A 26,231-nucleotide genomic window follows, 5' to 3' on the forward strand; every position below is an offset into this window, starting at 1 on the left:
ACCAGCAGGTCCTTGCTCTGCCATGCCAGTTTCCTGCCTTCCCTGCTCACTTTCTTACACATGGGGATGGAGTTTTTGAGCTCTAAGAAAAGTGTCCTTAAAGACTGCCAGCTCTGTTCAGCTCCTTTGTCCCTAAGGATTGTGTTCCAGGGGATTTTGCCCACTAGTTCTTTAAACAGCTGGAAGTCCACACTTCTAAGGTTCAGGGTCCTGACTTTGCTCTTTGCCAGGCCCATATTCCTTGAAATTACAAACTCAACCACAGTGTGGTCACTGCAGCCCAGACTGCCTCTGATCTTAACCTCTTCAATGAGTTCATCTGCACTGGTGAGCACAAGGTCCAGTAATGCTTCTCCTCTGGTTGGTTTGTCTAATATCTGGACCAGGAAGTTATCCTCAGTGCACTCTAGGAGTCTCCTTCATTGCTTACAGCCTGCTGTGTAGCTTTTCCAGCAGTCATCTGGGTGGCAGAAGTCCCCCATCACAATGAGAGCTTGCAAGCCTGATGCTTCTTGTAGTTGAAGCAAGGCCTCATCAACAGGCTCCCCTTCAGGTGGACTGTAGTAGATCCCAACCACAAGGTGTCATTTACTCGTCTGATCCTTAACTTTTATCCACAAGCTCTCAACCTGTCTGTAGGTATTTCTCAGAGGAATCTCTTCACAATCAGTCTATTCCCCAACACAGAGGGCAACATGCCTGTCCTTCCTTCCCTATCTCTTCTGAAAAGCTTGTAGCTCCCTATTCCAGTGTTCAAGTTGTGTGATTTGTCCCACATTTTTGTGATAGTAATAAGGTTTTCTAATTGCACTGTGGTGTCCAGCTCCTCCCACTTGTTTTCCTTGATGTGTGTTGGTATAGAGGCTCTTTAGCTGGTCACATCACTTTGTAGCTTTCTTGTATTATCATGAATGTAGGCCCCAGTCAGGCAGCAAACCTCTTTGGAGAGATTTCTGAGTGGCAAATGGGTGCCTCAGTGCCTCTCAGCAGGGAGTCTCCCGTTACTAACACCCTTTGTACCTTTTTTGTGGCACTGGTTCTGATGCAGATGGTCGACTAGGCCAACTTTTTATAGCTGCCCTTTCCTAACTCCTTACCGTTACTTACACACTCCTGTTTTTCAGCCCAAAAGCATCATATCTGTTGTGTAGGGGCACTTAAGGGGCAAGGGCCCAGAGAGTGGTGGTGAATGGAGCTAAATCCAGCTGGTGACCAGTCATGAGTACTGTTCCCCAGGGGTCAGTGTTGGGGCGCATCCTCTTTAATATCTTTATTATTGATTTGGATGAAGGAATTGAGTGCACTCTCAGTAAGTCTGCAGATGACACAAAGTTGGGGGGAAGTGTTGATCTGCTGGAGGGTACAAAGGCCCTGCAGAGGGGCCTGGACATGTTGGATCAATAGGCAGAGGCCATTGGGATGAGGTTCAAAATGGCTAAGTGCCGGGTCCTGCACTTTGGTCACAACAACTCCATGCAACACTACAGGCTTCGGGGAGAGTGACTTGAAAGCTGTGCAGAGGAAAAGGACCTGAGGGTGCTGGTTGATGCTCGCCTGAACATGAGCCAGCAGTGTGCCCAGGTGGCCAAGAAGGCAAACGGCATCCTGGCTTGTATCAGGAATAGTGCAGCCAGCAGGACCAGGGAGGTGATCATCCCCCTGTACTCTGTCTGGTGAGGCCGCACCTCGAGTACTGTGTTCAGCTTTGGGCCCCTCAGTACAAGAAGGACATGGAGGCCCTGGAGCTTGTCCAGAGAAGGGCTACGATGCTGGTGAAGGGCCTGGAGCACAAGTCCTATGAGAAGCAGCTGAGGGAACTGGGGTTGTTTGGCCTGGTGAAGAGGAGGCTCAGGGCAGGCCTCATTGCTCTCTGCAACTTCCTGAAAGGAAGGTGTGGGGAGCTGGGGGTCAGCCTCTTCTCACAGGTAACTAGAGATAGGACTAGAGGGAACGGCCTCAGGTTGTGCCAGGGGAGGTTCAGGCTGGAAATGAGGAGACATTTCTTCTCAGCAAGAGCAGTCAGGCGTTGGGATGGGTTGCCCAGGGAGGTGGTGGCGTCACCGTCCCTGGGGGTGTTCAAGGAGAGCTTGGGCCTGGTGCTTAGGGACATGGTTTAGTGGGTGACATTGGTGGCAGGGGGATGATGGTTGGAGCAGATGATCCTGGAGGGCTTTTCCAAATTAATGATTCTATGAAGGGGCTTGTTTGGGTGTAGGCATCTGCCGGGGAAGTTGCAGCCCCTCCGTTTGGGTTTCAGCCTCAGCCCGGCGGGGCAGGCAGGCGCCATTTTTGTTTCAGTCAGAGGCTCCCGGAACAGAAGATGGTGACCGGCAACGCGCTTCCCACTCTCCCTACAGCAGCTGCTGTGAAAGCCGCCTGCTTGACACGCTCTGCTTTTGTATGGGGGGGGGCAGCTGCTGCTGGCCTGGCCCCAGCCTTGTCAGCTGCTCCCGGGGGGCTGCCGGCAGCTCCCTCCACCCCCTGGGATTGCCTCGCTGCAGGAGCCGCCCCTCGCCGCCGCCATCTCCCGCTGCGCTGCGCAACACGCCTGCCCTGCAGTCGGTCGCCTTGGCGGGTCTTTTCCTCTGAGCTGCTCTGCAGTTCATCAGCCTGTATCCTTGCAAGGGGTTCTACTTGCCTAGGGGCATGCCTCTGCGTTGGTCCTCACTGCTTTTCATCATTTCGCTGTTGGCCCGTTCCCCCGTTCCCCCCAAACCTCGGCTGGTCCTTCCAGGCGGCAGTCCTGCCCTCAAGCACAGTGTCTGGTCCTCCCAGTTTGCTCTTTGCATGTCTGTACGACCTTGCCCTGGGCTGCAAGTGGGTGAGTGGGTCCCAGGAGAACTGCCCCTGAACACAGAGCAAGAACTGGCTTCTGGGATCAACGGGGCTTGCCCCAGGGTCCAGGTCTAGGGGTTAGTGGGAGGCAGAGGAAGGGAAGCGCTGTTTTTCCAAGCAAGCTTCTCTATGGGCCCTTTGCAGGCTGTCCTCACCTGTCCCCAGAGCCTCTGGTGAATGCTTCTTGAGCAGGAGGAGATGGCCACCCGCCAGCCCCTCACATCCTGACCCATTTTTCCTGAGAATTCAGCAAGGCAGAGTTTCACAGACAAGAGGAAATCCCTACACAGCACACAGCCCAGAGAGTGGAAAGTTAGTGGCATTTTTTTGTTGTTGTTGTTGTATTTTGTTTTGCTTTGTATATTAGTTTTTTTTTGTTTGTTTGTTTTTTCCCAACTTCCCCATGAATGTATTTGACAAATCACTGTCCCCATCAGCTCAGGATCCCAGCGGAAACCCCAGCTGGGAGGGCTCTTCCTGCCTGGGGGAGGCTCCCCAGGAACGCCAGGGATTTACTAATCGCCACCTTTCGCTCCCCATCCCTTGCCGTATCCCGCTGAGGGCCATGTGCAGTGGCAAGCTGCAGACAGGCTTGCTGGTTGCCGGCTACTTCGTCTACTTGCTGGTGGGTGCAGCCGTGTTCCAGGCGCTGGAGAGGACCGCTGAAAAGCAGCAGAAAATGGCAGCCGCCCAGATGAAGGAGGCATTTCTGCAGAATTTCCCCCACCTCACAGTGGCAGAGATGGAGCAGTTTATGAAGGTGAGTGCCAGCCCTGCAGAACCCCTTTCTCCCATCAGATGGTAAAACAAATGTGTGGGAAATAACAACTGATTTCCCTGACAGATGTTATTTCCTACTCAGCCTTGCTACACAGATAACTTTCTCTGTGTTTCCTACTGGTGCCTTCATTTGGATGATTTTTGCAAACCCCAAAGCCATTCCCCAGTCTGAGGAGGCAGATCTTGCTGATGGTGAATATAGTTTGTGTGGCGTGACAAAACATTGTGTGTTAGCTGTTAACATCCCATTGCTCACAATGGCCCCATTCTTCGGGTTCTTGCCTCCTGCCGATGCAGCTTTCAGTGGGGCTATGCTCGTCTACAGCGGGTGGCATGGCAGGAAAAATGAGGCTGTCTGAAATTAGTGGGAATGGTTGCCACACACAGCAGTGCCAAAGATAGCACAAAGGAACAATACATTGAGGTCTGAAATAATCTGCTGGGGGAAAAAAAAAAGAGAAGCCCAAATCACTGCAAGGAGTGTGGCATAGTCAGGGTTTATTTCTTGAAGATGCTGCAGAAGTTAGGCAGGCAGCTGAGCCAAAAGAAAGGAGTTTCTGGTCATGGCATGGGAAGCTGACAGTGACCGGGGTTCTCCATCCATCTTAGGTATTTTCTAGCTATAGCTGCTACATTGCAGAGAAGATGGGAAATGCAAATAGCCTTGTAAGCATATCTGCATGGGAAATTAATTAATATTACACGCAAATAGAGCACTTAACGGCCCTGTTTTCAGGATAAGGAGATGAGGGGGAGAACCAGTATTTCTCATAACGCAACCAGTGGACCAGCCCACAGTTCACATATGCATGAACCCTCTTCAATGTGAATTTTTTTATTTTTATTTTTTGAGGGGGAAAATGGGTGAAAGAGAAGAAAAAAAAGGAACTTTTTCAAGACAATGAAATCCTTGTGCAAGGGCTATGAAAAGATTTATGCTAGTCTTTTTTAGGCTAGTTTATTCCAGTTAGTGCCTTGCCTCTGCTAGGGCTCAGCCTTGGATTTTATCTCAGCTCTTTCTGTAGTAACAAGCTTGCATTCCAGATGTCCAGTTAAATGTCCTCTGTTTGCTAAAACCAGGGTTGGCTGAATACTGGTGTTGTTTTGGTTTTTGTTTTTCTTGTTGTTGGTTTTTTTTTTTTTAATATGCTTAAAAAAGTCAGCATCACTTAGAATTAAAGCCATAGAAAAAGGAAGAAGTCTGATAGTGCACAGAATTATAGATGATGGGGCTGAAAGATCTTGGGAGAAACACCTAGTCAACACCCTGCCCTGAGGCAGTCTCAACTCAGCCCAAACCACTTCTAACAGATGTTCATCTAACCTCATCTCAAAGGCTGCATTGTAAATATTGTGCATGCAGCTCATGCATGCAGTTAGTAGAAAGGCGTACATATCAGGCTGGATTCTGATTGTGATTGCACCACAATTAATGCTTTGCAAACCAATGACTTTCTCTGGATTTAAATTTGTACTCTAATGAGGCTACGGCCTTAAAATTACATTTCGTGTATGTGTCATGTGCTGTGCTGTAACTCACTGATGCCTTACAGGGGGCATCAGAGTCAGTGCTCAGTGTGCCTGCATACAGATAGGTGATTAGATCCTGGTTCCACCACTGCCATCTCAAGGGAAAGCTCAAAACCAGCAATCAGGCACCCCATCACTTAAAACAGTGGGCTGCCTTGTTCTGCCATGTCCTAGCCTTCTGTAGGATCTTTTTTCTCCAAGGTACTTAACCTGAAAGAATCGAGGACTTTAGAGGTGAACCTCACACCCAAGCAGACAAGTTGTCCTAACACCCATGAGAGCACTTAGCATAACAATAGGGTGAAATACTAACCTTCAAAAACACTGGCTGACTGCCAGCTAACCTTGGTGGTAAAGGTGTGAACGTTGTTAAAGCATTGCCGAGGGCAGGTGAGTACTGTTCACAGGAAAGGATCAGGAGCTGGCTAAATCCATACTATTCTTTCAGCAAAAACTTGAGGAAAGCAGTCAAGTTGATTAAAAAATAAAAATTTTTTAAAAATGCCTTCCCTTCCAGAACCTGACTGAAGCCATTCAGAATGGAGTATACCCTGTTGGAAATGAATCACAGACTGAAAACAGCAACTGGGATTTCAGTAACTCCTTCTTCTTTGCAGGCACAGTGGTCTCCACAATAGGTAGGATTTATGCTTTCCATGTTTATGAATGTATGTGTTCATGTGTGTGACACTTATGTCTGGTTATTAGGAAGTAAACAAATAATACTTTCAAGGATAGAAAATCCAGCCCTTTATTGTCATGGATGGGAAGCAGCAACCAATATGATCCTGAGACCTCACCAGTGCACAACTTTTTGTGCATTATTTTGGGTTTTGAAATACCAATGGCCTTTCACGCTCTTGTTTCTCACTTGTTTCTTCTTTTTGAGCTGTCTTGTAAAATCTTGGCTCTGATGTCAGTTGTGGGAAAGATAAATTTGACTTTCCTGATCTTTATCCTAGGGTCAAACAGGCTTTAAACCTGAGAGTGCTGTAAGAATGGTAGGAAATAAGCGAACTCTGCTGGGAATTGGACACCATCTCAATAACCTCTGATGAGCTCTTAGTGCATGTATTGGATTAACAATACACCACGGGGAAGAAATGGGAAGGGGAGAAGGCAAATGCTGAGACTTTCAGACTGCTCCTTCAAGCTGTTCTGACCATTTCATGGGCTGCTTGCCCCTGCCTGCCTCTCCCTTTCCCTCAAATACACATCCCAAAGAGTGAAGGCCTGCCAAATTTGAGCATGAAATCCACAGTTTTCTACTGCTTCACACTGTCACGCAGTGAGAGTTAAATATATGTTTTCAGAAGCTGAGGACTCATTCCCACTACACGCTAGGCACAGCTGTGCTAGTGATTAGTGAATGTGACATGTCACAGGGGCACCAGTGGTGTCCCAGCATCATGGCAAGTGTGTAGGTGCTATATGTGCTGTGGAGACCTCCTGCTGCAGAAGAAAGAAAACGTAGAGCCCTGAGTAAAATTCTTTCCAGCAGTCTCCACTGGTCTGCTGGAACCCTTTCAGTGCAACACAGGAAAAGTCTCTAGGAGGATTTGGAGTGGAGAATGAAGGATCACTTTCCTCTTTTGATCACATCGTCCAAATACCACCAATGAACTTGAATTAAAAATCACATCTTCGTATTGATTTCTTGCTCCACAGCAGTGCAGGACTCAGAGCCCATCACTGTCAAAGAGGTCCTTTTATTACAGAAAAGTGCTGTGCACTTTGAATGGCCTCTGACCCTTCACATCCATGACAAACATCTCAGGGAAACTAGTTTGTCAGCACACTGCTACTAGCCAGTCCATTCCTTGCCGCCACCAGTGTTGTAGTTTTTTCATTACGGCATTTCTCCACCCAACAGATTGGTTGCATCAAATTTGTTTCCCTGATGAGGAGGAAAGGTTGACTACAACTTGCCTGTTTCTCTGCACCCTTGCTGCAGAATTCTGTTAGTGAACAACTTCCACCCACCTTCATCAGGTTTTGCTGTAATGAAAATGCAATAGTTGTGTGACAGGGAGCATAAGACAGCTCAAGCACCTAGGGGCCCAACAGTCAATAAATCACTCAGTTGTTTTGTTTGTCTTTTCCCCAGAAGAAAACATTGCATCTTCCAAGTAATGGATGCCTTGAGATAAACTGTGCTAGGGAAAGTGCTTTTTCTCAGGGTCAGTGATAAAATAAGGACATACACAAAGTACAGGCCTCTTGCACTTAAAGATATACCTCACGGGGTCTAAGAAGAGCAAAGTCTCCAGTCCATTAAAGGACATGTTTGGAGATCTGCAGCCATTATTCCACTACTTATATAAATCCTCTTTTAATAGGATTTTAAGACAAATATATCTGTGGTATGAATAAATCAGCCACCAGTAAGGTCTGGGCGAATTAGAACAAGCTATTCTAATGCACCCTACGCTATCTCCAGGGCTGGAGCCAGTATCTGGACATACCAACCTACTGGCATTTAGCCACGGAGGTCGCTAACACACAGGCATATCAACAAGAAGCCAGATTGTGTGATTGTGGCATGGCAAGCAGCCTGGGACTCCAGCCTTGATATCTTCCAGGTCCCCAGCTTTCTGGTTTCTGTCTTTCCATGTATTTGTCACAGGACAGAATGTGTTTTCCATAACTGCTTTCAGATTATGCTTTCTTTCCCATTAAGTCTAGGCTGGGAGCACACAGCACTCTCTGCATCCCCCAGAATATGCAGGGTGAATCACTTCATCTGCTTTCTGGTTTGACCAGAGAAAAGTGAGCACACATGGGCTGAAAAGTGCTAGCCACATCTTCTGGGGTCAAAGGAAAGCCAGGCTGGGGTAGGTGTGAATGTGACCATGGATTACTCCAGCTCTTTGAAATATCCCCCCAACCCATCTTTTTTCATAGGCTATGGCACACTGCGTCCTAAAACTGCTGGGGGCCAGATCTTCTGTGTCTTTTTTGCTCTCTTTGGAATCCCTCTGAATATTGTTTTTCTGCACCGTGTTGGTAAGATGCTCTCGCTGCTGTGTAAAAAGCTGGGGAAATTCCTGTACGAGAAAGGAATGAGAAAGGTAATTGGTTTTACTTTCTCAGGCACAGTTATATGCTAGTTTCTAGATATACCTTGGCATTATCCTTTATTACTTTTGTTTACATGCTGTGTTAAGCATTGTGTTAGGAAAGGGGAAGAGATGTTCTTCCCCTGGAGAGCTAAACCAACAAGGCAATCATAGAGTAGGTATTCAGATGGGATGTGTTTTGCCTATCCATATAAGCAAATTTACCTGTATGCCAAACCATGTATATTTGGCATATGCCTTTTACTCCAAATCATTGGTGGTTCAGGCTGGATGTCAGGAAAAGGTTCTTCACCGAGAGAGTAGTCAGGCACTGGGACAGGCTCCCCACGGAAATGGTCACAGCACCGAGTTCAAGAAGCGTTTGGACACTCTCAGACACATGGTCTTATTTTTGGAGTAGTCCTTAGGGAGCCAGGAGTTGGACTTGATGATCCTTGTGGGTCCCTTCCAGCTCAGGATATTCTGTGATTCTTTGATTCTATGATTCTGTATAAATGACATAACATCTAGTCCACTTCAGCAATCAATGGAGAGAGTGGGTGCCTCATCCCACTTCTCTAGACACTTATCCCAGGAACTAGCTCTAGGGAAGTACCTGCCTTTCTTTATTGCCAGTACCGCTGTAGATGATTAAGCATCCTATCTTTAGGGAAAGAGAGACAAGCTGTAAAGCTGTAAAAAGGAGGTGAGCTGAAGGGGTTTCAGTACATATTGACTCAATGCCTAGCACGTCACCCCTCCGTATTCATTATGCAGTCCTTTAATCCCTCTCCTCCCTTCACTTTGACAGAAAGGAAACTTCAGGCTCATTTGAACCCAGCTGCTGAAAGATGAGGAGGCACTTGTAAGAGGATAAAGACAGGATGTCTCTTGTCTGGTTATGCTCCAGGTTATTTGGAGCTCCTTCCATTCTCTCATCACTTCTGAGGAAGTGAGAATAGCTTTTTTGTGTCTCCTACTGTAATTCTCTTTCAGGACAAGGTATAAATGCTATAGACAACCCCAATCAAATTGTTAAATATCTCCTTATGTCTTAAGACTTAAATAGAACGTAAGGCTTAATCAGATTGACTCTAGAACAAGCACAATGCTTGAAGGCATGAAAAATTTTCCAGCAGTTGCCATTCATTTCCAGACAACCTGGACTTGTAAAATTCTGTACATAAACTATATGTGCATCTGTTTGAGAAATCTTACTGTACAATTAGTCTTTTTCTTCAGCCAAGCTTCTTCATAGCCGCTTGGTGGTAGGATGGTTCAAAAGTCACAGTCCAACCACTTCTTCATCAGGAGCTCATTTGTTAAGGATCTTCATGTGGTCATTTACCACTGGGTAGGAGTTAAGTTGTGACACTATTGTAACGAGAAATAGTCAACAAATCAAAAGTCAACAATCAAACTCTTGGAGACAGCGTTGTTGGAAATGATGTAAACTATTTTTTTAAGTATCTATTTCCCTATGCAATTTCAAATGTTCTTTGAGTGCCATACCTGAATACTTGAAAACTAAGTATAAGTGAAGCAGTTTGGTGAAAAATGGAAACAGCTTAATTCTGGTAAAAGTCATTGTGAAAGTGCTTTCCCATTTCGTCATTGAACGTTGATAGAATCAGAAGAAAAGACCACATCTCCCAGGGTTACTGTGAACATGCAAAACCCATATGTGTGGCTTCCCCCTGCCTCAGGTCAAGGCGAGGGTTTTTTGAGAGCGAAAACACTCGGTACAAAACCTTCATCACCCCAGTGATTACAGTATGTGTTCCTAGATAGCTACCCATTATGAATACCCATAATTATATATGACCTGCTAGCATGTTGAATCATGATGATAATTGAATTGGTTTCTTTTTCAGAAGAAGATCAAATTTCTGACCCTTTTGTTCTTTTTGGCCACCGGGATCCTAGTGTTTCTGTGCTTGCCGTCACTCTTCTTCCAGATAACAGAGGGTTGGTCCTACAGCGAAGGAATTTACTTTGCATTTATCACCCTCAGCACCATTGGCTTTGGAGATTATGTAGTAGGTAAGGTTGATTTCAGAGAGGAGACGCAGCAAAGTGCCAGGGTTGCAACTGTAATTACTGTGAGTTGACTGCATGGGCCACCAATGCAGAGAATGTCTACACCAATGTAGAGAAAAATCTTCCATCTGGGTCTTTGACCAGTCTTTGCCTTATACAGTTCTGGAGGAAATACTTTTCTCTCCGGGATTACATAAGCTGATGAAAGCATGGAATTGTCTAAATATAATGAAATGGGGTGCTTTGGGGTGCAAAGAAGCCAAATATTTGGGGGAGGGAAGGGGAAAATTCAAGGAGCCTAGGAATTTGTATATACCAAAAGAGAATAGTTTGTGTCAGACACAGTAAGACACATATTCCTGCTTTAGCTTAGACTTGTGTTTCTAAGTGTACAGTAAAGAAATTAGTAGTCATGTTTCAGAAGACATGATTTTACACAAATCTAAGAGGTGGCAATCATAGTCATGGGAAAATGGGGAAATGTACTCACTCTGTGAGAAATGTGGCTTAAATACATATATCACTTCAAAAGTGGCCTTCTTTAGTCTCATTATGCATGACTGGATGCTCTCTGTCTTCACAAATTGAAGCTTAGTAGTTCCCCTGATGTTCAACCATTTGAGCTACACTCTAGCAAGCTGGAGTGCTTCTCAAAACACTTGTGTGTTCAGAAGTGTTCAAACTTCTGAAGCACTTCAAAACACTGCTGACCAAAATACACTCTCTATGGAATCAGCTTCTGGAGCTGCTTCCAACTCTACAGTGAAAACCAGGAGTCAAATCAGTGTCCATGGAAGAAGCAATTGAACACATGGACTCCAAGGATACTCAAAGATTTCTCTACAACAACTTGTCCTGCTGGCATCTCGCCAATACAAGATTTTCGTCAGCAGTAGTATGAGAAGGAAGCTCTGAGCTAATACTTGAGCACGTTTTACAGTAACTAAAGCAAATTACAACTTTAAAACAACTACTTCCGTAGTACTTCCTCCTCTGCAGCCGTGTTATTGTACAAACACAGCTAAAAGTTCAGAATTAGACAGGCCTCCTGGCTCTGGGATTTCATCTTCATCAGGGTGACTTAACTGGAGCTGCAGTATTTTTTCCTGCAGTGTTTATCTCTTTTGGTGTTAAACAACGGTAATAAAATGAGAAGTTTAATGCCTCACACCTTCTCAACAAAACAAGCAGAGTGAATGTTCTGACTATTATGTATTTAGAATTGATTACAAATGACAAGTGATTTTGTGCTAGCCAAGTGGAACAGAACAGGTCTGAGTTTATTTGCATTTTAGTAATTCAAAACTGTATTGCAGCTCTTGTACTTCAAGCATGAGATAAAGCCTGTTTTGTGTGGGGAAGGAAGACAATATCCTAAGAAGATGACAGAGTCTAAGTTCAGTCCTTTAGAGTACACGTACACATAGGTAATACCTCTAGTGTGAAACTCCCTCTGGGCTGTAAACCCACTTTATACCCTATTGAAGTCCAGTTTTGGCTGGACTTTGACTGGACTTTGTTAACATTACAAAGATATTACTAGTTGCTTTGGAAACAGTGTTGAAGTCCTAAACTCATGTCATGAGTTTCAGATAAGAGCACAAAAGGAGTTGCTTTGCAGAAACTCTGGCAACTTCTATGCCAACTCAGCCCCAGCAGAAAAAATAAAACCAGCTGTTCGATATCTGTCCATGAGGACAAGCCAACCCACTGCTGCCCCACTTCCAAAGCTCTTGCATGAGGAAAAACCAAAAATCCTGCAAATTGATTTATGTAATGCAAAGCACTGCAGAATCTGAAGTGAATTTCCAGCATCCTGACTCCTGGGCAGCTTCATAATGGGAAACACTCCACCAGATCTGTGGTGACCTCCGTGTCCATGCATGTTGCTGTGTTATCTGCTGCATGGATTCACTACTAACAGTGACTTGCAACGCTCACTAAGCAATATTACCAAGTTTTCATGTAGATGCCAGGGCCATACCATGCTAATAAAGTTGTGTGGGACTAGATGGAGTAGGAGCAAATACTCTCTGAATGTAGTTGGTGGGTTGCTGATATTTAAGGAAACAAATCAAATGACCCATGCAGTAAAGCAGGTGTGCAATACTGAGTGCAGCTAAGAGGTTTGGGCTGCATGAAATAAGCTTCAGTTGACTAGTTTCCAACACCAAAACTTGTGGTCTTGGCACGTGATGGCGAGTTCTCATCAGTCACCTACTTTTTTAATGGAGGAAGCTCTTGAAGCCATTCAAAAGTAAACTAGGAGTTGCAATTTCAATTAAGGATACCTATAATTTAAAACAGTTATTTATTATCATATAATGTCATAATCATATTTTATAGAAATAAACAGAATCACAATAACCTGCTCTGTTGTTAATCCACCCTGGCCCCAGTATATCTTTTTGACAGACCAGCATATGTGTGCTGACAAAAATCTGTTGCACAAGACACTGGCTCAGCCTGATCTTAAAGCATGTTTTCCTCTGACCTGCAGTATTTTTGGGGAGGTGAGAGACTTCACCACAATGAAAAAGCCACCTTAAAGTACTCAATGTAAAAGACACTGATGGATTCATTAGGCTTGCCCATTTTACACAGGCAAAGCAATTTTAACTTACTAATTTTCTTCTTTCTCTCCCCCTACCTTCAGGTAAACAACCTGGCAGGATTTATTTTTCCTACTACCGAACACTTGTGGCCATTTGGATTCTTTTTGGCCTTGCCTGGATTGCTCTCCTATTTAATTTATTGACAACAGTTCTAGAAGATACTGAAAAAATAATTGTCAAGGATCTCCACCAAATTGTAAAGGTGAGTAAGGACAATGAAGCAAGCCAACCAAGAAGATGCTGGCCTGCTCATTTTTTACCAGAAGAAGAAGTAATACCACCATGTGCTGGAGGGGATGCACAGACAATGGAGTCATTAGCATCAGGTTCTGAACAAACAAAAAAATAAGAACAATGTTTTTTACATATAGCCAAAAATATTGCCATAATATATGGAGATTGAAGTCTTCGGTGGAAAATCACTAGTGCATTATTCTAAAGAAATTCCCATGGAAATAAAATTTCTCTTACCTCTTGCTGAAATGTGACCTTACCAAACCCAAGACTTACAGTTACACAGACACACAGTATTAATGGTAAGAAAGTTGCTCTTCAGTTTGCAGCCATACTGTGCTAAAACGTGACAAGTGCTCTCATTTTGCAAGGCTTTTTTAAGGAACCTTCATAAAAATGCAGAGGAGGGTCATGGCAGAGCTAGCTGTTTGTGTTTGGATTTTTCTGCTTGCAAAAAATCACGTCTCTTCCAGGAACTGACATGCACAAACTTTTCTGAGTCATTGCATAGCGCTAGGTTGGAGGCAGAAATACAAGCATATAACTGAATAGGTGCCTGATTCGAACCATGATATTGGATAAACTGACATGATCTGAAAGACATGTTTGAAGGACAAGACCTGGGCTCAGTTCAGAGACACTAGAGGCATCTAATGAACAGGGTTAGAAAAAGGTTAGCTGTATTAGAAATTATTCATTCTACCTCTTCCTGTTTTATATGAAGATGAATAAAGATGATTCCAACTTCTGTCCCTGTGGCTTTGAAAAACTTTTCTGATAGCGTTTATAAAGAAATATATATTTACATTTTAAAATTATTTCATTTTATAAGGATTTTACATGATCAGAGAGTTGTTTGAATGGAGGAGTCCTCACTGCAGCAGAGCTTTTCTGCTGCTATGTTTGTATGGCATAGCTCCTATAACGTCATTTAAAAACAATCCTATTGCACTGTGCTAAAGTAGCTTTCCAAGTGCAACTACTGTCTAAACAATGCATCCTTACCTTCCACCAGGTACAAAATGACATCAAATTTGAGCATGGTTTTTCAGATGTACCACCTGGCATGCAGGCTATCCCTGGGTGAAGACCCTAGCATTTAAAAGCTTGATCTACCATTCACATGCCTTGTGTGTGTCAAGAGTACAGAAAAAACCCATCGTGAATTGTTTGCAAAGCTGCTGTGGTAGACACAGCCACAGAGGTGAAGAGTCTCGTGGATGTATATGGTTCCAATGAAAATCAGTCCTGTCTCTGGCCATGCCTTTTAGCACACCCTTCAAAGTAAGGTAAAAAGGAGGCAGCTCTGCCATCCTCTGGCCCCAGAGTGCCATCCCTCTTCCAGGAGCTGGTGCGAGAGGTGGGATCTCTGTAATTCAAAGTCCAGGAACCTGCCCAAATGCTGAACTCACATCAGAACCCTCAGGACCCTCCCAAGGCAGTCCCTAGGTTCAGTACACGAAGTGCCTCCTTTTGTCGTTGCTGAACCTGTGGCTTGACAGGTTTTCGTGATATCCTCGAGTTTCTGTTTTGTCAGACAGTGAATAATTGTTCTCGGCTCACCCTCCGGGTGTTAGTTACAGCAAAACCAACCCTTGCCAGAGCTATTCTTGTACAAAAGGGAGAATAAATTACAGCTGTAAAGCAATTTTAGGCCATAAAGATGCAATCAGCCTTGAAGTTGAACTCATAACTTTTTCAGTCAAACAAAACCACACTTCTTGCCAAAACAGATCTGCTGGTTCAAGACCTGGCATGTAGACCTGACCAAATATGTACTTTCTTTCCCTCCACAAATTATTTCCCAGTGTTGCCCTCAAGGCTAACTTCTCATCTAACATCTCTCCTTCTCAGGAAGCCTTTCTGAGGCAGCAGGAACAAGAACCACATGAAATCAGGGCAGGGTGGCATGGATGTCACACCACACAGCAGCTCCTGTGCTAATTGTGACCCCATTGCTATCACAGGGTGACACCAGAGCTGGGGAGAAAAAGCAAGCAGATGCTCCCAGGCAGGGATCTTGTCACCTCTCCATGTTCACCTCTCACCAAGCCTTGCCTCACATTATTATTTTCCAGGCATCTTTTTTTTTTTTTTTTTTTCTGCTGTCTTTTCCCAGCCCTTCCCAGAGGGACCATTAACCCCATCCCCAACCTAACAGGGATACTGTGAGGGCTGGTTTAGAGAGAGGTGGTCCTGCCTTGAGCTGTGATGGCAATTTTACATGGCCTCTCGTAGTCCCTTCTAGTACGGTTCCTGGTGTTTCATGTCCTCAGCCCCAAGGTGCCAGGTGGGGCCTGTGTGCCAGCAACACATCCATTTGCTGTCTCTGTTGCTGGGGAGAAAGAAGAGCAATGAGAGAACCATGCCCCAAGAAGTATCTCAAAGTTAACAACCTTCTGAAGGGTTTTCTTCAACTTTTACTCACTGTCCTGCTTGCTCCCTGTCATGACAAATAACACAAGCATCCCTGAAACAAGCTGGTGATGTCCTGCAATGCAGAGCAATCAAGGATGCTTGTTGAGGGAATTCAGGAAGGGCCAGAGCACACTTATGAGGGCCAGCGGATGTGGAAAACACGAGCTAGGCACTGCCATCGTGGGGCCATACACCATACACTGAGGTGTCCCTTCAGCTGTGGATGCGGGCCTGCATATGGACAAAGCACAGCCACAGGCATAAAAATCACAGAATATCTTAGGAGATATTCAGATGGCCTATTCAGATATCTGAATATCTCGGGAGATATTCAGATGGCCTCCCTAAGAAAGCAAGCTGGCTCTTAAATTCCCATAGCTGCAGCAAGGCCTTTTGAGGAAGGGTCTCAGCTTTGCTTCTTGTGCCCTCTCGTGGCTGTGTACCACAGACCCCCTTCCTCTGTATTTCTGCCGACTTCGGGCAGTTTTACTCCACCTCCTCCTGTGCAGTCTGGTTGGCGTCGCTGGGGCAGCCCTGGCCGGTGCAAGTTCCAGGGCAGCAGTTGGTCAGTGTGAACCGCAGGAAGCCATCCTGCCTTTGATACAGTTCCTGAGCTCACTAGGGACTAAAACGTGCTCGGTCTCAAAAGAGAGGCAGGGATGTGCAACCTGAGCCGGTTTGGCTGGTGTTCCTGCCTTCTACCCAGGGGTCGGTGGGGGATGTGACAGCTTTCTGTCAACAATCCATCATGACAGGCACCCTCACACACACCTGACACACCGGCTCCCACCACACACATTCGCTGCAGGCCTGGCGCACCCATTCACCCACCTGTCCCACAGGGGAAGGGATTGGTCCAGTAAAAACCAGCAAAGGTGAAGGTGCTGGTGTCAATACGAGGGCCAGGACATGCTGGCCTGTTCTGCAGCAGCCCTGGGGACAGGCCACGGTGCCCCAGAAGGAGTAGAGGAAGAAACTGCAGATACATGGAGAAAGAAACCAGCACCAAAGGGTGTGTGGTACTCTCTGCTCAGGAAGGAGAGGGAAGTCCAGGAAAGCTGCAAGCCAGGGTGGGAGAAGAATGTTTTTGGATGTGATATTGTTCCTCATGTTTATGCTGAACAATAAAGTTGTCTCCAGAAAGGCTTAGGCATGGCAACAAATCTCTCTGGGCCGAAGCAAGCAGCCTTTTCCAGCATTATCATCCTTCAAGCACTGCACAACCACGGCAGATCTTGTCCTCACATCACCCTTAAATGAAGGAGCTGTTGCTTTCTGTGCATATAGTAAGGGGCCCAGAGAAAATTAAGTGTATCACCTCAGTTCAGGCAGGAAGTCTTTCGCTGACACCTGGTCTGGTGCTCTCTCAACCAGAATCAAGTGTCCCAGGATTGCTTATTAATAAATTGGACCTAGGCAGTGGTCTTATAGTTGCTGAGGTTAAGTAAGATAATCCTGAACTGAGAGCAAAGTTAGAACAGAGCTTCTTCTCCAAAGCCAGAGATTCAAAATGATCCTGAGACTTTTAATTCAGGAGTGTAAGCCAAGCTCTGGCTCTTCTGCACGTTCCCCTCACCCAAGGCACAGAAAACAGGAGTCAAACCCAGCCTGAGCTCCCCGCTGTGCTAGCAGTGACCTTCTAGAGGGACTTTTCCATCGGCGGGTCTGCGCATCTTGGAGCCTTTCCCGGGAGCTGCTGAAAAGCCCTCGCTGCCACCCAGCCCTGCTGTGCCGCATGGGGAAACACAGTTTGCACGGAGCAGCCTCCACCGCAACCTCCAGCTCTCCCACTGCAGCTTGTTTACAAAGCGGGAATGCTTCCAAGGCAGGCCAAACTCTTTCTCATACATTTAACCAGTTGCTGGAAAACTCCGGGAGTAGGATCATGAAATATATTATCTTGGATTAAACAGCAGCAGCATGTTACTGCATTACCATACAGGCTGGGCTGCTCCTCATACATCACCCACGGCTTTGCTGCCAGCTAGCAAACAGTGCGCATTTCTGCATTCAAAACCAAGGAAATGCCACGAGAAACGATTTTTCTTTCAGAAAGAAGCCCCTGAGAAATTCATTTGCCTCTAGAGAGAATAAGAGAAACTGCACTTTGATCTGTCTTTAATTAGTGTATGGGATTGTTTAGGGAGCTTCTGAGGTCTCCTTCAATTAATAGCCGGTTCATTTGGAGAGATTAATTTTTATCTTTTTCTGGAAGCAGAAAGACAACTCAAAGCAATGGAACAGCTTGGCTAATGTAACATCATATAGCCAGTGGGATCTTTTTTTTTTACAGAAATTACTAAACTTGGGCCACACACACACTGTTTTCCACTCCGTCATACTTGGAGATGTGCGTTCTTGCCTGACTCAAGCCCAAAAGGCTCTGCATCCAGCTCAGAACTGGTTCAACAAACATAACTCATCACTCTCCAGAGGCCTGTTCTCCATCCCTCTCAATCTCACCCAAAGAAACAAAAAAAAAATCAGATTTTTGGCATGAGCCAAATCCCATTGTACCATTCCAGCTGGATTCAAACTGGCCTTGTAGATGTCCCGCGAGGTTTTACACCAGCCCTAATGTTGTAAGGGAAGGGGAACCCTGGGATCCCCTAAATCTATGGAGGAGGGCTGGCCTGGGGCAACATTGCTTGTTCAATGCTAGCAAAGTCAAAATTTAATTATTTTGGGGGGTAACAAGTTTGGTGGATAACCAGAGTGCCTGTCCATGCCCTTGCTGCCCTGCAGCCAACCTCACCTCCACCGTGGGACATGAACTCAAGCAGTGCCAAAGCTGCTTAGAAAATCCAGCCATTTCTATCATGAGGCATTCTGGACTTGATTAGGGTAACTCTCCACCAGAGGTTTGGAAAGGCTCGTTTTGCTGAGTTAAAGTTAGGGCAATTATTGAATCCATTTAATTGCTGGTTCAACATGATTTAGGAGACACGTCTCCTGAATAAATACTTTCACAATTTCTCTTTCAATTATTCTCACATATGTGGCTGGAAATCATAGCTGTACTTTTGTGGTGAGATGCCGAAGCACGAAATAATACATCCCCAGAAAGAGAGATATACTGATAAGCAGAAGGATAATAACAACAAGGATGCGTCATTGAAAAATGAAGGGAGGTACAGCTTACAATTTAAGTTAATGGCTTCCTTGAGAGGGATTAGCCAGAAAGACACTGATATTCTCAAAGAACAAATGTGGCTTGAGGTAAATCCAGCTTCTCAAAGATGATTGTTTATCATAGCAAGGCACGGAGAAAATCATGCATCAAAATCGGAGAAGAATGTGTCAGAATTTTTGCTGAAAATCCCCCAGAATTCACCATTCCTGTTCATTTAAATGACTCATTGAATGCCTTAAAAACAAGGCTAAGGTCTTAAATTTAAAATGGCATCAGACATTCACTGGAAATCAAGGATGAAACTTGAGCAGAGACCTGTCTATTCTCAACTTCAGAAGTCCAGGCATTCGTCTCAAAATATAATACATGCTGGCTCAGAATGGAAAAGCTGCAGGAAGCCAAGTACAGGCATCTTCCTCTGTTTCTCCTCCTAGATGTCAATTTCCCCCATTCAAGAAGTTTGCCTATTCATAAAATAGAGATGCTTTATTCAGTATCTCTGTTGTGGAAATCTGTTGCAATGCAAATGCTGGAATCAGGGCATATATATTGTCCAAAAGTAGATAGAAATCGATGAGAGATGAAATGTCCATCTCTGCTGAACTTGAAAAGTTTCCCAATTGCCAATATAAAATTCTAATAAGTTAATTTTTTTTTTTCAATAGGTCTATTCCCTCCCCCCTTTTTTTCTTTCTCCCTTCCGGCCCTCAAGTTGGTGATGGGATGAAGAATGAATGAAGCAGAGCTCACCACGGTTCGTGAAATGTGTGGGCAGCTCCTAGAGAAGCCTTGCCTAGTAGCAAGGTCTACCATTTGCCCGTATGGATGCCGACCTGGGCAACCTGCTCTAGGGAACATGCTTTGGCAGGGGGGTTGGACCCAATGATCTCTTGAGGTCCCTTCCAACATTTCTGGGAAGCTAAAAAAATATGACTGGAAATTTCCATGTGAAAAGCCTTGCATTGGCACAGTTTTCTCAATTAAAGTAGATCATGGGTAAAAGCAGAGAAAGGCAACCTCACACTAAAAACCCTCAGAGATACCAAAACCAGAGAAGTGAGTTCCAGAAACATTTTTCACCCCAGCACCAGGCCCATCCATCACACATGGTGACAGCGTGGCACAGGGAGGTGGCACAGGAGAAGGAAAAGCAGAACACTCTTCCATGTGGGATTATGGATATGGGCTCATTTTGGGGGTCAGCACTGTAAGACAGCCTGCACTGTAGGTGAACCCCCCCTGTGGACATCAGTGATGCTCCAAATATCTGTCAGCTGAAACAATAAGTCCATTTTCCGTCATCTGCAATACTGCCTCACTTTTTCCCAACTCTTTAACTGGGTCAGATCAAGGTTTGCCTTGCATCCAGACCTGTTGTATTCGAGCCTGGGATCGTGTTTGCTGTCCAGGTCACGAGCAGATGTTACTAATGCAGGGAACCGGTATACACATGCTAAACACTACCCAAATCAGCAACAGGACTTCAGCAAATATATCCAGATGATTAGGAATGCTCTGCGGTCAAATCACCCTCGCATAGCAGGATAGCTAAATGGTGCTTCTTACATGGCATGGCCATGAAAATGAACAAAATGCCACGTGGAAATAACTGCACGCAGCCATAAAGATGTGCAAAAAGCCATAAATACGTGTGCACACACTGCTGCGGCACAGCCTCCAGATGTCAGCATCAACCCAAGCAAGAGAGAGGCACAACGTTAACAGTGCAGAAAACTCACTTGCAGGCTTTGACTTCCAGAAACTCTCCTGCAGTCCCTGCTCTCCTGCCTCAGACAGACAGACAGACACGCAGGAAGGTTTCTAATTCACCTGGAAAAAGTGCTCAATTTACAGAAAAAATACAAAGAAGGTAGTTTGTAGCCATGCATGCAAGCATTTTACATGCACTTTATATTGACGTAGAGCGTGTTGTGTGCTTGTGTGCATATAGATGCATGCTCATCATATTTATATGCTTATATATTTATATAATTTTTATATATGTATGTGTATGTGTATATAAAATATTGTTTGGTCTTGGTCTTTTTCAGCATATAAGAATAAAAGGTTCTTTGCCAACAACTGTACCTGAAGGCAAAAGCAAGGCACACCCTCCAGCACCTTTTCCACCAATGTGTATATTCATTTCAGCAGTGCACATTGCTGTGTGCCATATACCTGGGGAGCTGAGGAACACACCAGTCAGCCCTGGGTAAGGGATCTGAGCACAAAGGCCCTGACCAGATGCCCGAGTGGTGTAAGGCAGCATGCTTTTCAGTCTGTGTGGTAAGGTCAGTGTTATCTGATCAAGAAATTAATCTTCTGTTCTATTGCCCTTGGTCTGGCAAGTTCATTTTCTGCCACTCTTTTAGTAATCTATATTTACCTAGTAGGAAATAAAAAAGGCTTTAAAAATCCCACCTCTAACTCTTCTTCCCCTTAACTCTGCCCCCTCCTTGCAGCCCCCAATATTTAAACAAATTCAGAAGATATTGGGAAGGAAAAAAAGGCCCCAAATTCCACACAAAACAGGCATTTGCATCATCCCTGTCACGGAGCAAAGACAGAACAAAGTCACCAGCGCTGCAGCTCTGCCCCGGTGCTGAGCCCTGGCTGGTCACCCCGGGCAGGCTGCAGAGCTGCCAGGTTCCTCAGCTCTTGTAGGCCACCTCTTTTTCACGGTGTTTCCACATGAAAAGGTGCTCGAGATCCTCCCTCACCCAAGTGCTCATCCTGACAAGTGCACAGAGTGAAGCTGGAGCGGGGTGGGGGTGCTTGGGGTCCGCGACACAGAAGATAAGTGGATCTCTTCCAGCCGAAGGTTGTCAGTCCAGCCAAGCACTGCTAACACGGGCTGCTGTCCTGAGACCTCTGTTAGCACAATGACAAAGCTTTTTTTAAGTCCTCTGTGTAAAAGGCGTAATCCTCATATGCCAATGGATCATATCCTGGAGATCCCTGGAGAGCGGGGCAAATGTGGAAAGAAAGGGAAAGGAAATCCCTTATTTCATAATGGTGCAAACAGACGTGTCAGGAGAATTACATCAACATGCAGCACATGTGAAATTTAATACTTCTCCTAATGCATTTAGATGAGGCAAAATGCAAAGTCTATACTGCCTCTGGGAATAATTCTGGTAGGAAGCTTTCACCACGAGGAACCAAGGACTTTCTACTTACTCTGGAATTTGAGCTTTTGTTTTCAAAGCCTTCCTGAGAGACTCCAAAATCAAGTTTGTTAAGTGTGCATTACCCTTTGAAGATCTGTCTTCCAGAATGAAACACCAGCGCACTTCCCAGCAAAGCTGGTGTAAGTCAAGAGTTGTATGCTTGAAAATAAGCAAGCATTTGCAGGCAGTTTGCAGTAGAGAGCCTGAGCCTTTGCGTTGCAGAAAGCCAAGACATGCAAACAGATTCATCCCATATCCCCTGCCTAGTGTCAGCTGGCAATGCTGCAGGGGCGCATCAGAGCTCTGTGGATCTCCACCAGGTTTGACTGTGGCCCATGGGGTTCTCAGAGGCTGACAAGCCCAAGCAGTATTTCCTTTGGAGTCTTTACAGCCAGGAGGAGCCTGAGATCTTCTGCTTGTTGTTCTCCCCCCCTATATCAGACCATAGAGATAAGATTCAGCAAAGGATATAGCTCAGATGTGGCTTGAATTCAGACAAGTGACTTGAAGTGATGATTTTCCCCCCCAACATGCTGCAGATGATCAATGTATTATGCATGAAAATAGTGCCAGGCACAGATGGGGTGGGAGTAGAAGGTGTGAGCTGCTAATGACAGCAGCCAAGCTCAGCTAGAAAAGGCTCTACAACACACGAGCATACTAGTCAGAAAAAGGATGCAACATGCATAAGAGACCAGCCATGGTTTAAAGAGCCAAACAGTTTAATTATCACCAAAACTGAGGTTTATGCAAGGATTTGGGCAGCATGGTTGCCAGAGGGAGCAGGGGATTGGCCTCAGGGATATGGGGAAGTGTCTTCCCATCCAGTGTTCTTGAATAACCATAGGGAGATGAGTGAAATACTTATTTCTGGGTTTTAAAAGCTGGAGACAGGGAATCCAAAGTGGTGACATGGTGCTGCATTAGATATTGCCTCCAGCAGGATCCTGGCTCATACCCAGTGCAGTGCTGAGAACCTGGCACCAGATCCAAAGCTGAAACAATCAGGAATTTCTCCATGGACTTGCCTGGGGTTTAAATCCAAGCCCTTGAAGACCAGCCTAATCCTGAAGAAGCATTGGCAGTTTGTATGGGTGGCATGTCACTGACTTGGTGACAGGGGGGTACAGACATCATTGGGAGGATGAGCCTGGAGAGCTCCAGCAAAAGGCCCTGGCACTGCGAGAAAAGAGCTTAGCAAATGTGCCATCCATCAAGGCCCATGCGGAAGCAGTGGTGGTCCAAAGAAAATCCCATGACTTCCCTACTCAGCCTTGTAGCACTCTGGAGATTCTTGGGGTTCGCACTTGACAGCAAGACAGTCTTGTCTTTTCCAAATCTGACCACAGCTGCTCCTCGATGCAATAAAATGTTGAATCACCAGGGGCTGAGGATGCCTCTGCCTGGCAAATTGTGACTAGCTGGCAAATCGTGATGTGTGTGCCACTACCAGGCTCTGTGGAGGTATGACCTTCCACAAAAAGATCCTTGTATGAGGCCACTCTTTGCTCTGCTCATGGCACCGGTGACTTAAAAGCTACAGGAAATCTGCGTCTGAGGGATGTGAGCTGCCCATTCATAGACACCCAGCAATCCTTGCAACACTGGGACAGAGTAACGTCTTGGGAAGTCAGGCCAGGAGATGCATATTTGGCATAGTTTAAGGGGCCAGAGCCCTGTGAAATATAGTTCTTTCTCTGTGCAGAAACTCTACGTACACCAGTCCGGGCAAATTTCTTCTGAACAGGGCTCAGGTGCTCAAATTTGTCTGTGGGAATAAGCATTTCTGACAGCACTGCCCAACTTAAGCTCACAAAGAAACTTCTCATAAAGAGAACATCACAGGGAATAAGGTTTCAACTCACATATTTCCCATAGCCCAAAGGGTTGCAACCCACTCAGGGCTGGTAACTCACCTAAAACCAAGAGCAAGTGTGTGATAGAAAGGGTACAGTGGGGTTAGGAGACTGGAGGGTCCAGTACTCACGATGGCTCATGACAGGATGTGTTGCATCTGGTGGCCATGGGGCTGGGATCCACATCACTGAAGCTGTCTCTGCTCCTCCTCCATCTCCCATCTCAGTGAACCATCTCCAGAGGGGTTACCTCATACAGATCCTGAGACACCTTGAAACAAACATCCCTGTCCCACACAGCCCAGCACAGTCTCCCTAAACTGTAGAAGGACCTCAAGGACTTCAGTAAAGCCAGCTTTTTTAGCTTCACAACCAGCCCAGACCCACCACAGACCAGGAAAAGCCCCCCTCATTCCCACTCAAGGTAACTTTAAAGTCACATTTTGTGGTTCCAGCACCTTCAAGACCTATGCATCTGTCAGGATCTGGCCCCAGTCTGTGCTGTGTGGCTGCCCTTGTCTCATGCATTTTCAAGGAGCTCAGCAGCAATTTATAGATCAAAGCAAATCAACAATACTAGAGCCCTTTCACCATATTGCTTTCACTAAATTACTGCATCCTTTAAAAAAAAAGAGAGATCGTAGCAGACTGCAGTACAATGCCAGACAGACTGTCACTACCAAATTATGTTTATTTATTCTCTCTCTGGCTCTTGGCTGGCCCCATTACCAGCATATCTTAGTGTCTCTCAGTCATCAGCATATTTGCCTTCCCTCCCTCCCCCTACCCCGCGGTACACGTCTCCTCTCAAGTACAAAGCGGACTGACACGGCAAGTTTTTGAGCCTATTTAACACTGGCTTTCTCTGAGGAGAACTAGATCCAGTGACAGAGCCTCAGAATTAATTACATGAAGGTGAATTGCTGTCACAGAGCCCGGCGCAGTGTCGCAGCAAACATTTTAACAGCCAGGCCCTGGCCTTGGGCTGCCGTTGTACAGTGTCAAGCAATGTTTTGTGCCTCCTTGGCTCGGAGGTGCTGCAACAGAGCAAGCATGGGCAAGGAGGGCACAGAAAGGGGTCTGTGGTCCATCCCTGTGTACGTCTGTGATGCTGTGCTCACGGCCTTCAGGGCCATGACTGCAGTTATTGGTGCAAGATCAAGGCAGCGAATGCTCTCCATCAGATGAGACGCAGCCAGGCTCAGTGGTTTGACTGGAAGCAGAAAGGGGACTTGAGACCGAAGAGGTGAAGTTGTAAGTTCAGGTCTTAACCCCCAGAGCATCCCTGCTGAGCCCCAAAAGCTGGGAGCAAACTGGAGACCAAAGCCTCTCCTACCTCCCTCTCATCAAGTGTCTTCTATCCCTTCCACCTCCCCTGCTTCCCCACAAGTGCTCCTTGTTACATCTGATAAGAATAATCTGATAATGTTGCTCAGCTGCAACGTGCAGTGTTCCTTCATCTTGGGTGTGGTGGAGAGCAAAAGGGTGTGATGTGGCACTAAGGGATAGATAGGGCTTAGATGGGACCCAGTAGGTCATGTTGATGGTTGGACTTGGTGAGCTTGAAGGCTTTTTCCAACCCAGATGATTCTGTGATTCTTAGAGGTATCAGGGCAGGGAGCAAGCTGTCATGATGATGTCTCTGCCTTTCCTGGAGGAAAAGAGCTGTCTGCAGGTCTCAGTCTCTCCCTCCACTGGGGCCAGCTGGAGCTGTAAGGTTCTTTTAGGAAATATTAGAGGCAGATCAGACTTGCCCAGGGGCTTTGGGGTTTAATCAGAGCTCCTGGACCTCCAAGAGTTGACTGCCAGCTGTGGAGGCCCTTACGGTCACCTGGAGAAGAAGTGCTGAAGAGACCAAGCCACCCCCGGGCAGAAAGTCCCGTAGGCTGGCGTGCAGTGGGCTGAGCTGTCTGCTGGAGGAGCCCAGGAGTTCCCCGAGGGAGGAAGTTTTCCAGCAGATCGGCAGAAAAAAGGGGCAAATCTCTGTGAAGGTGGTCGCAGTGCAAAAACAAAGTCCTTCCTCATCAGGGAAGAATTCGACAGGCCTCGCTGGTAGCCAGTGCCGTGGCACGCAAAAGGTCAGTTCTCGCTCTGGAAGCTCTTCCTCCTTTTCTGCCAGCAGGAAAAATCATTTTTAAAAAATTCCCCCAAAGAAGCCCTCCTCCACCTCCCTCCCTCCTGGCCAAATGCAAAAAGAAGAAAATCATCTCAGTCTGGGGAAAGGTGCTATGGTGGGGACAGCCAACGTCCCTGCCCGGTCTGCTGGCCCAAAGATCCCTTTGCATCTGACAGCCTTGTCACTAAACAGCCACATCTAATTAGGAGGGGGAGAAACGATGGGTTAATCCTATTCCCACATCAAGTTGCAGAGATCTACACATCTGTCAAGACCCAAGCCAACCTTAACCATTGCCATGGGGCTGGTTGCATATGGGACTGTGTTGGGGGAAGTTCAGCCTGTTTAGGTGTCACCTCAGTTCTGCAGGTGGCCTGGGTCTGCCTGTACCAATCCCAGAGGACAATTCACCTCCTGCAATGGGCTTCAGACTCTCATCTTGGGG

The 26,231-nt window shown here is 46.0% G+C and overlaps 1 protein-coding gene and 1 long non-coding RNA gene across 2 annotated transcripts; one reads left to right on the forward strand and one right to left on the reverse strand.

The window, feature by feature from the left end:
* The first annotated feature begins 2,956 nt into the window (after positions 1 to 2,956).
* On the forward strand, positions 2,957 to 13,457 carry LOC118250277 (potassium channel subfamily K member 16-like). The gene is made up of 6 exons (XM_035551265.2): positions 2,957 to 3,147; positions 3,273 to 3,595; positions 5,663 to 5,783; positions 8,050 to 8,218; positions 10,066 to 10,247; positions 12,901 to 13,457. Exons 2-6 carry the CDS (start codon positions 3,401 to 3,403, stop codon positions 13,206 to 13,208), a joined length of 975 nt encoding a protein of 324 aa, XP_035407158.1. The 5' UTR covers positions 2,957 to 3,147; positions 3,273 to 3,400; the 3' UTR covers positions 13,209 to 13,457.
* Positions 13,458 to 19,719: 6,262 nt separating this feature from the next.
* On the reverse strand, positions 19,720 to 24,196 carry LOC126913316 (uncharacterized). The gene is made up of 3 exons (XR_007708327.1): positions 24,129 to 24,196; positions 23,802 to 23,941; positions 19,720 to 21,602 (listed from the first exon to the last, which is right to left on the reverse strand). It is a non-coding gene; the product is annotated as an uncharacterized LOC126913316 (long non-coding RNA).
* Positions 24,197 to 26,231: the final 2,035 nt, after the last annotated feature.

The sequence above is a fragment of the Cygnus atratus genome, chromosome 5 (genome assembly GCF_013377495.2).
Source record: "Cygnus atratus isolate AKBS03 ecotype Queensland, Australia chromosome 5, CAtr_DNAZoo_HiC_assembly, whole genome shotgun sequence".
Taxonomy (NCBI): domain Eukaryota; kingdom Metazoa; phylum Chordata; class Aves; order Anseriformes; family Anatidae; genus Cygnus; species Cygnus atratus.

What these genes read in the sequence shown, in the direction of transcription:
- LOC118250277 (XM_035551265.2), top strand. Translation starts at nt 3,401, where the DNA reads ATGTGCAGTGGCAAGCTGCAGACAGGCTTGCTGGTTGCCGGCTACTTC. An exon ending in AGATGGAGCAGTTTATGAAG is followed by an intron (nt 3,596 to 5,662) that starts GTGAGTGCCAGC and finishes CTTCCCTTCCAG; the next exon opens with AACCTGACTGAAGCCATTCA. An exon ending in CTTTGGAGATTATGTAGTAG is followed by an intron (nt 10,248 to 12,900) that starts GTAAGGTTGATT and finishes CCCTACCTTCAG; the next exon opens with GTAAACAACCTGGCAGGATT.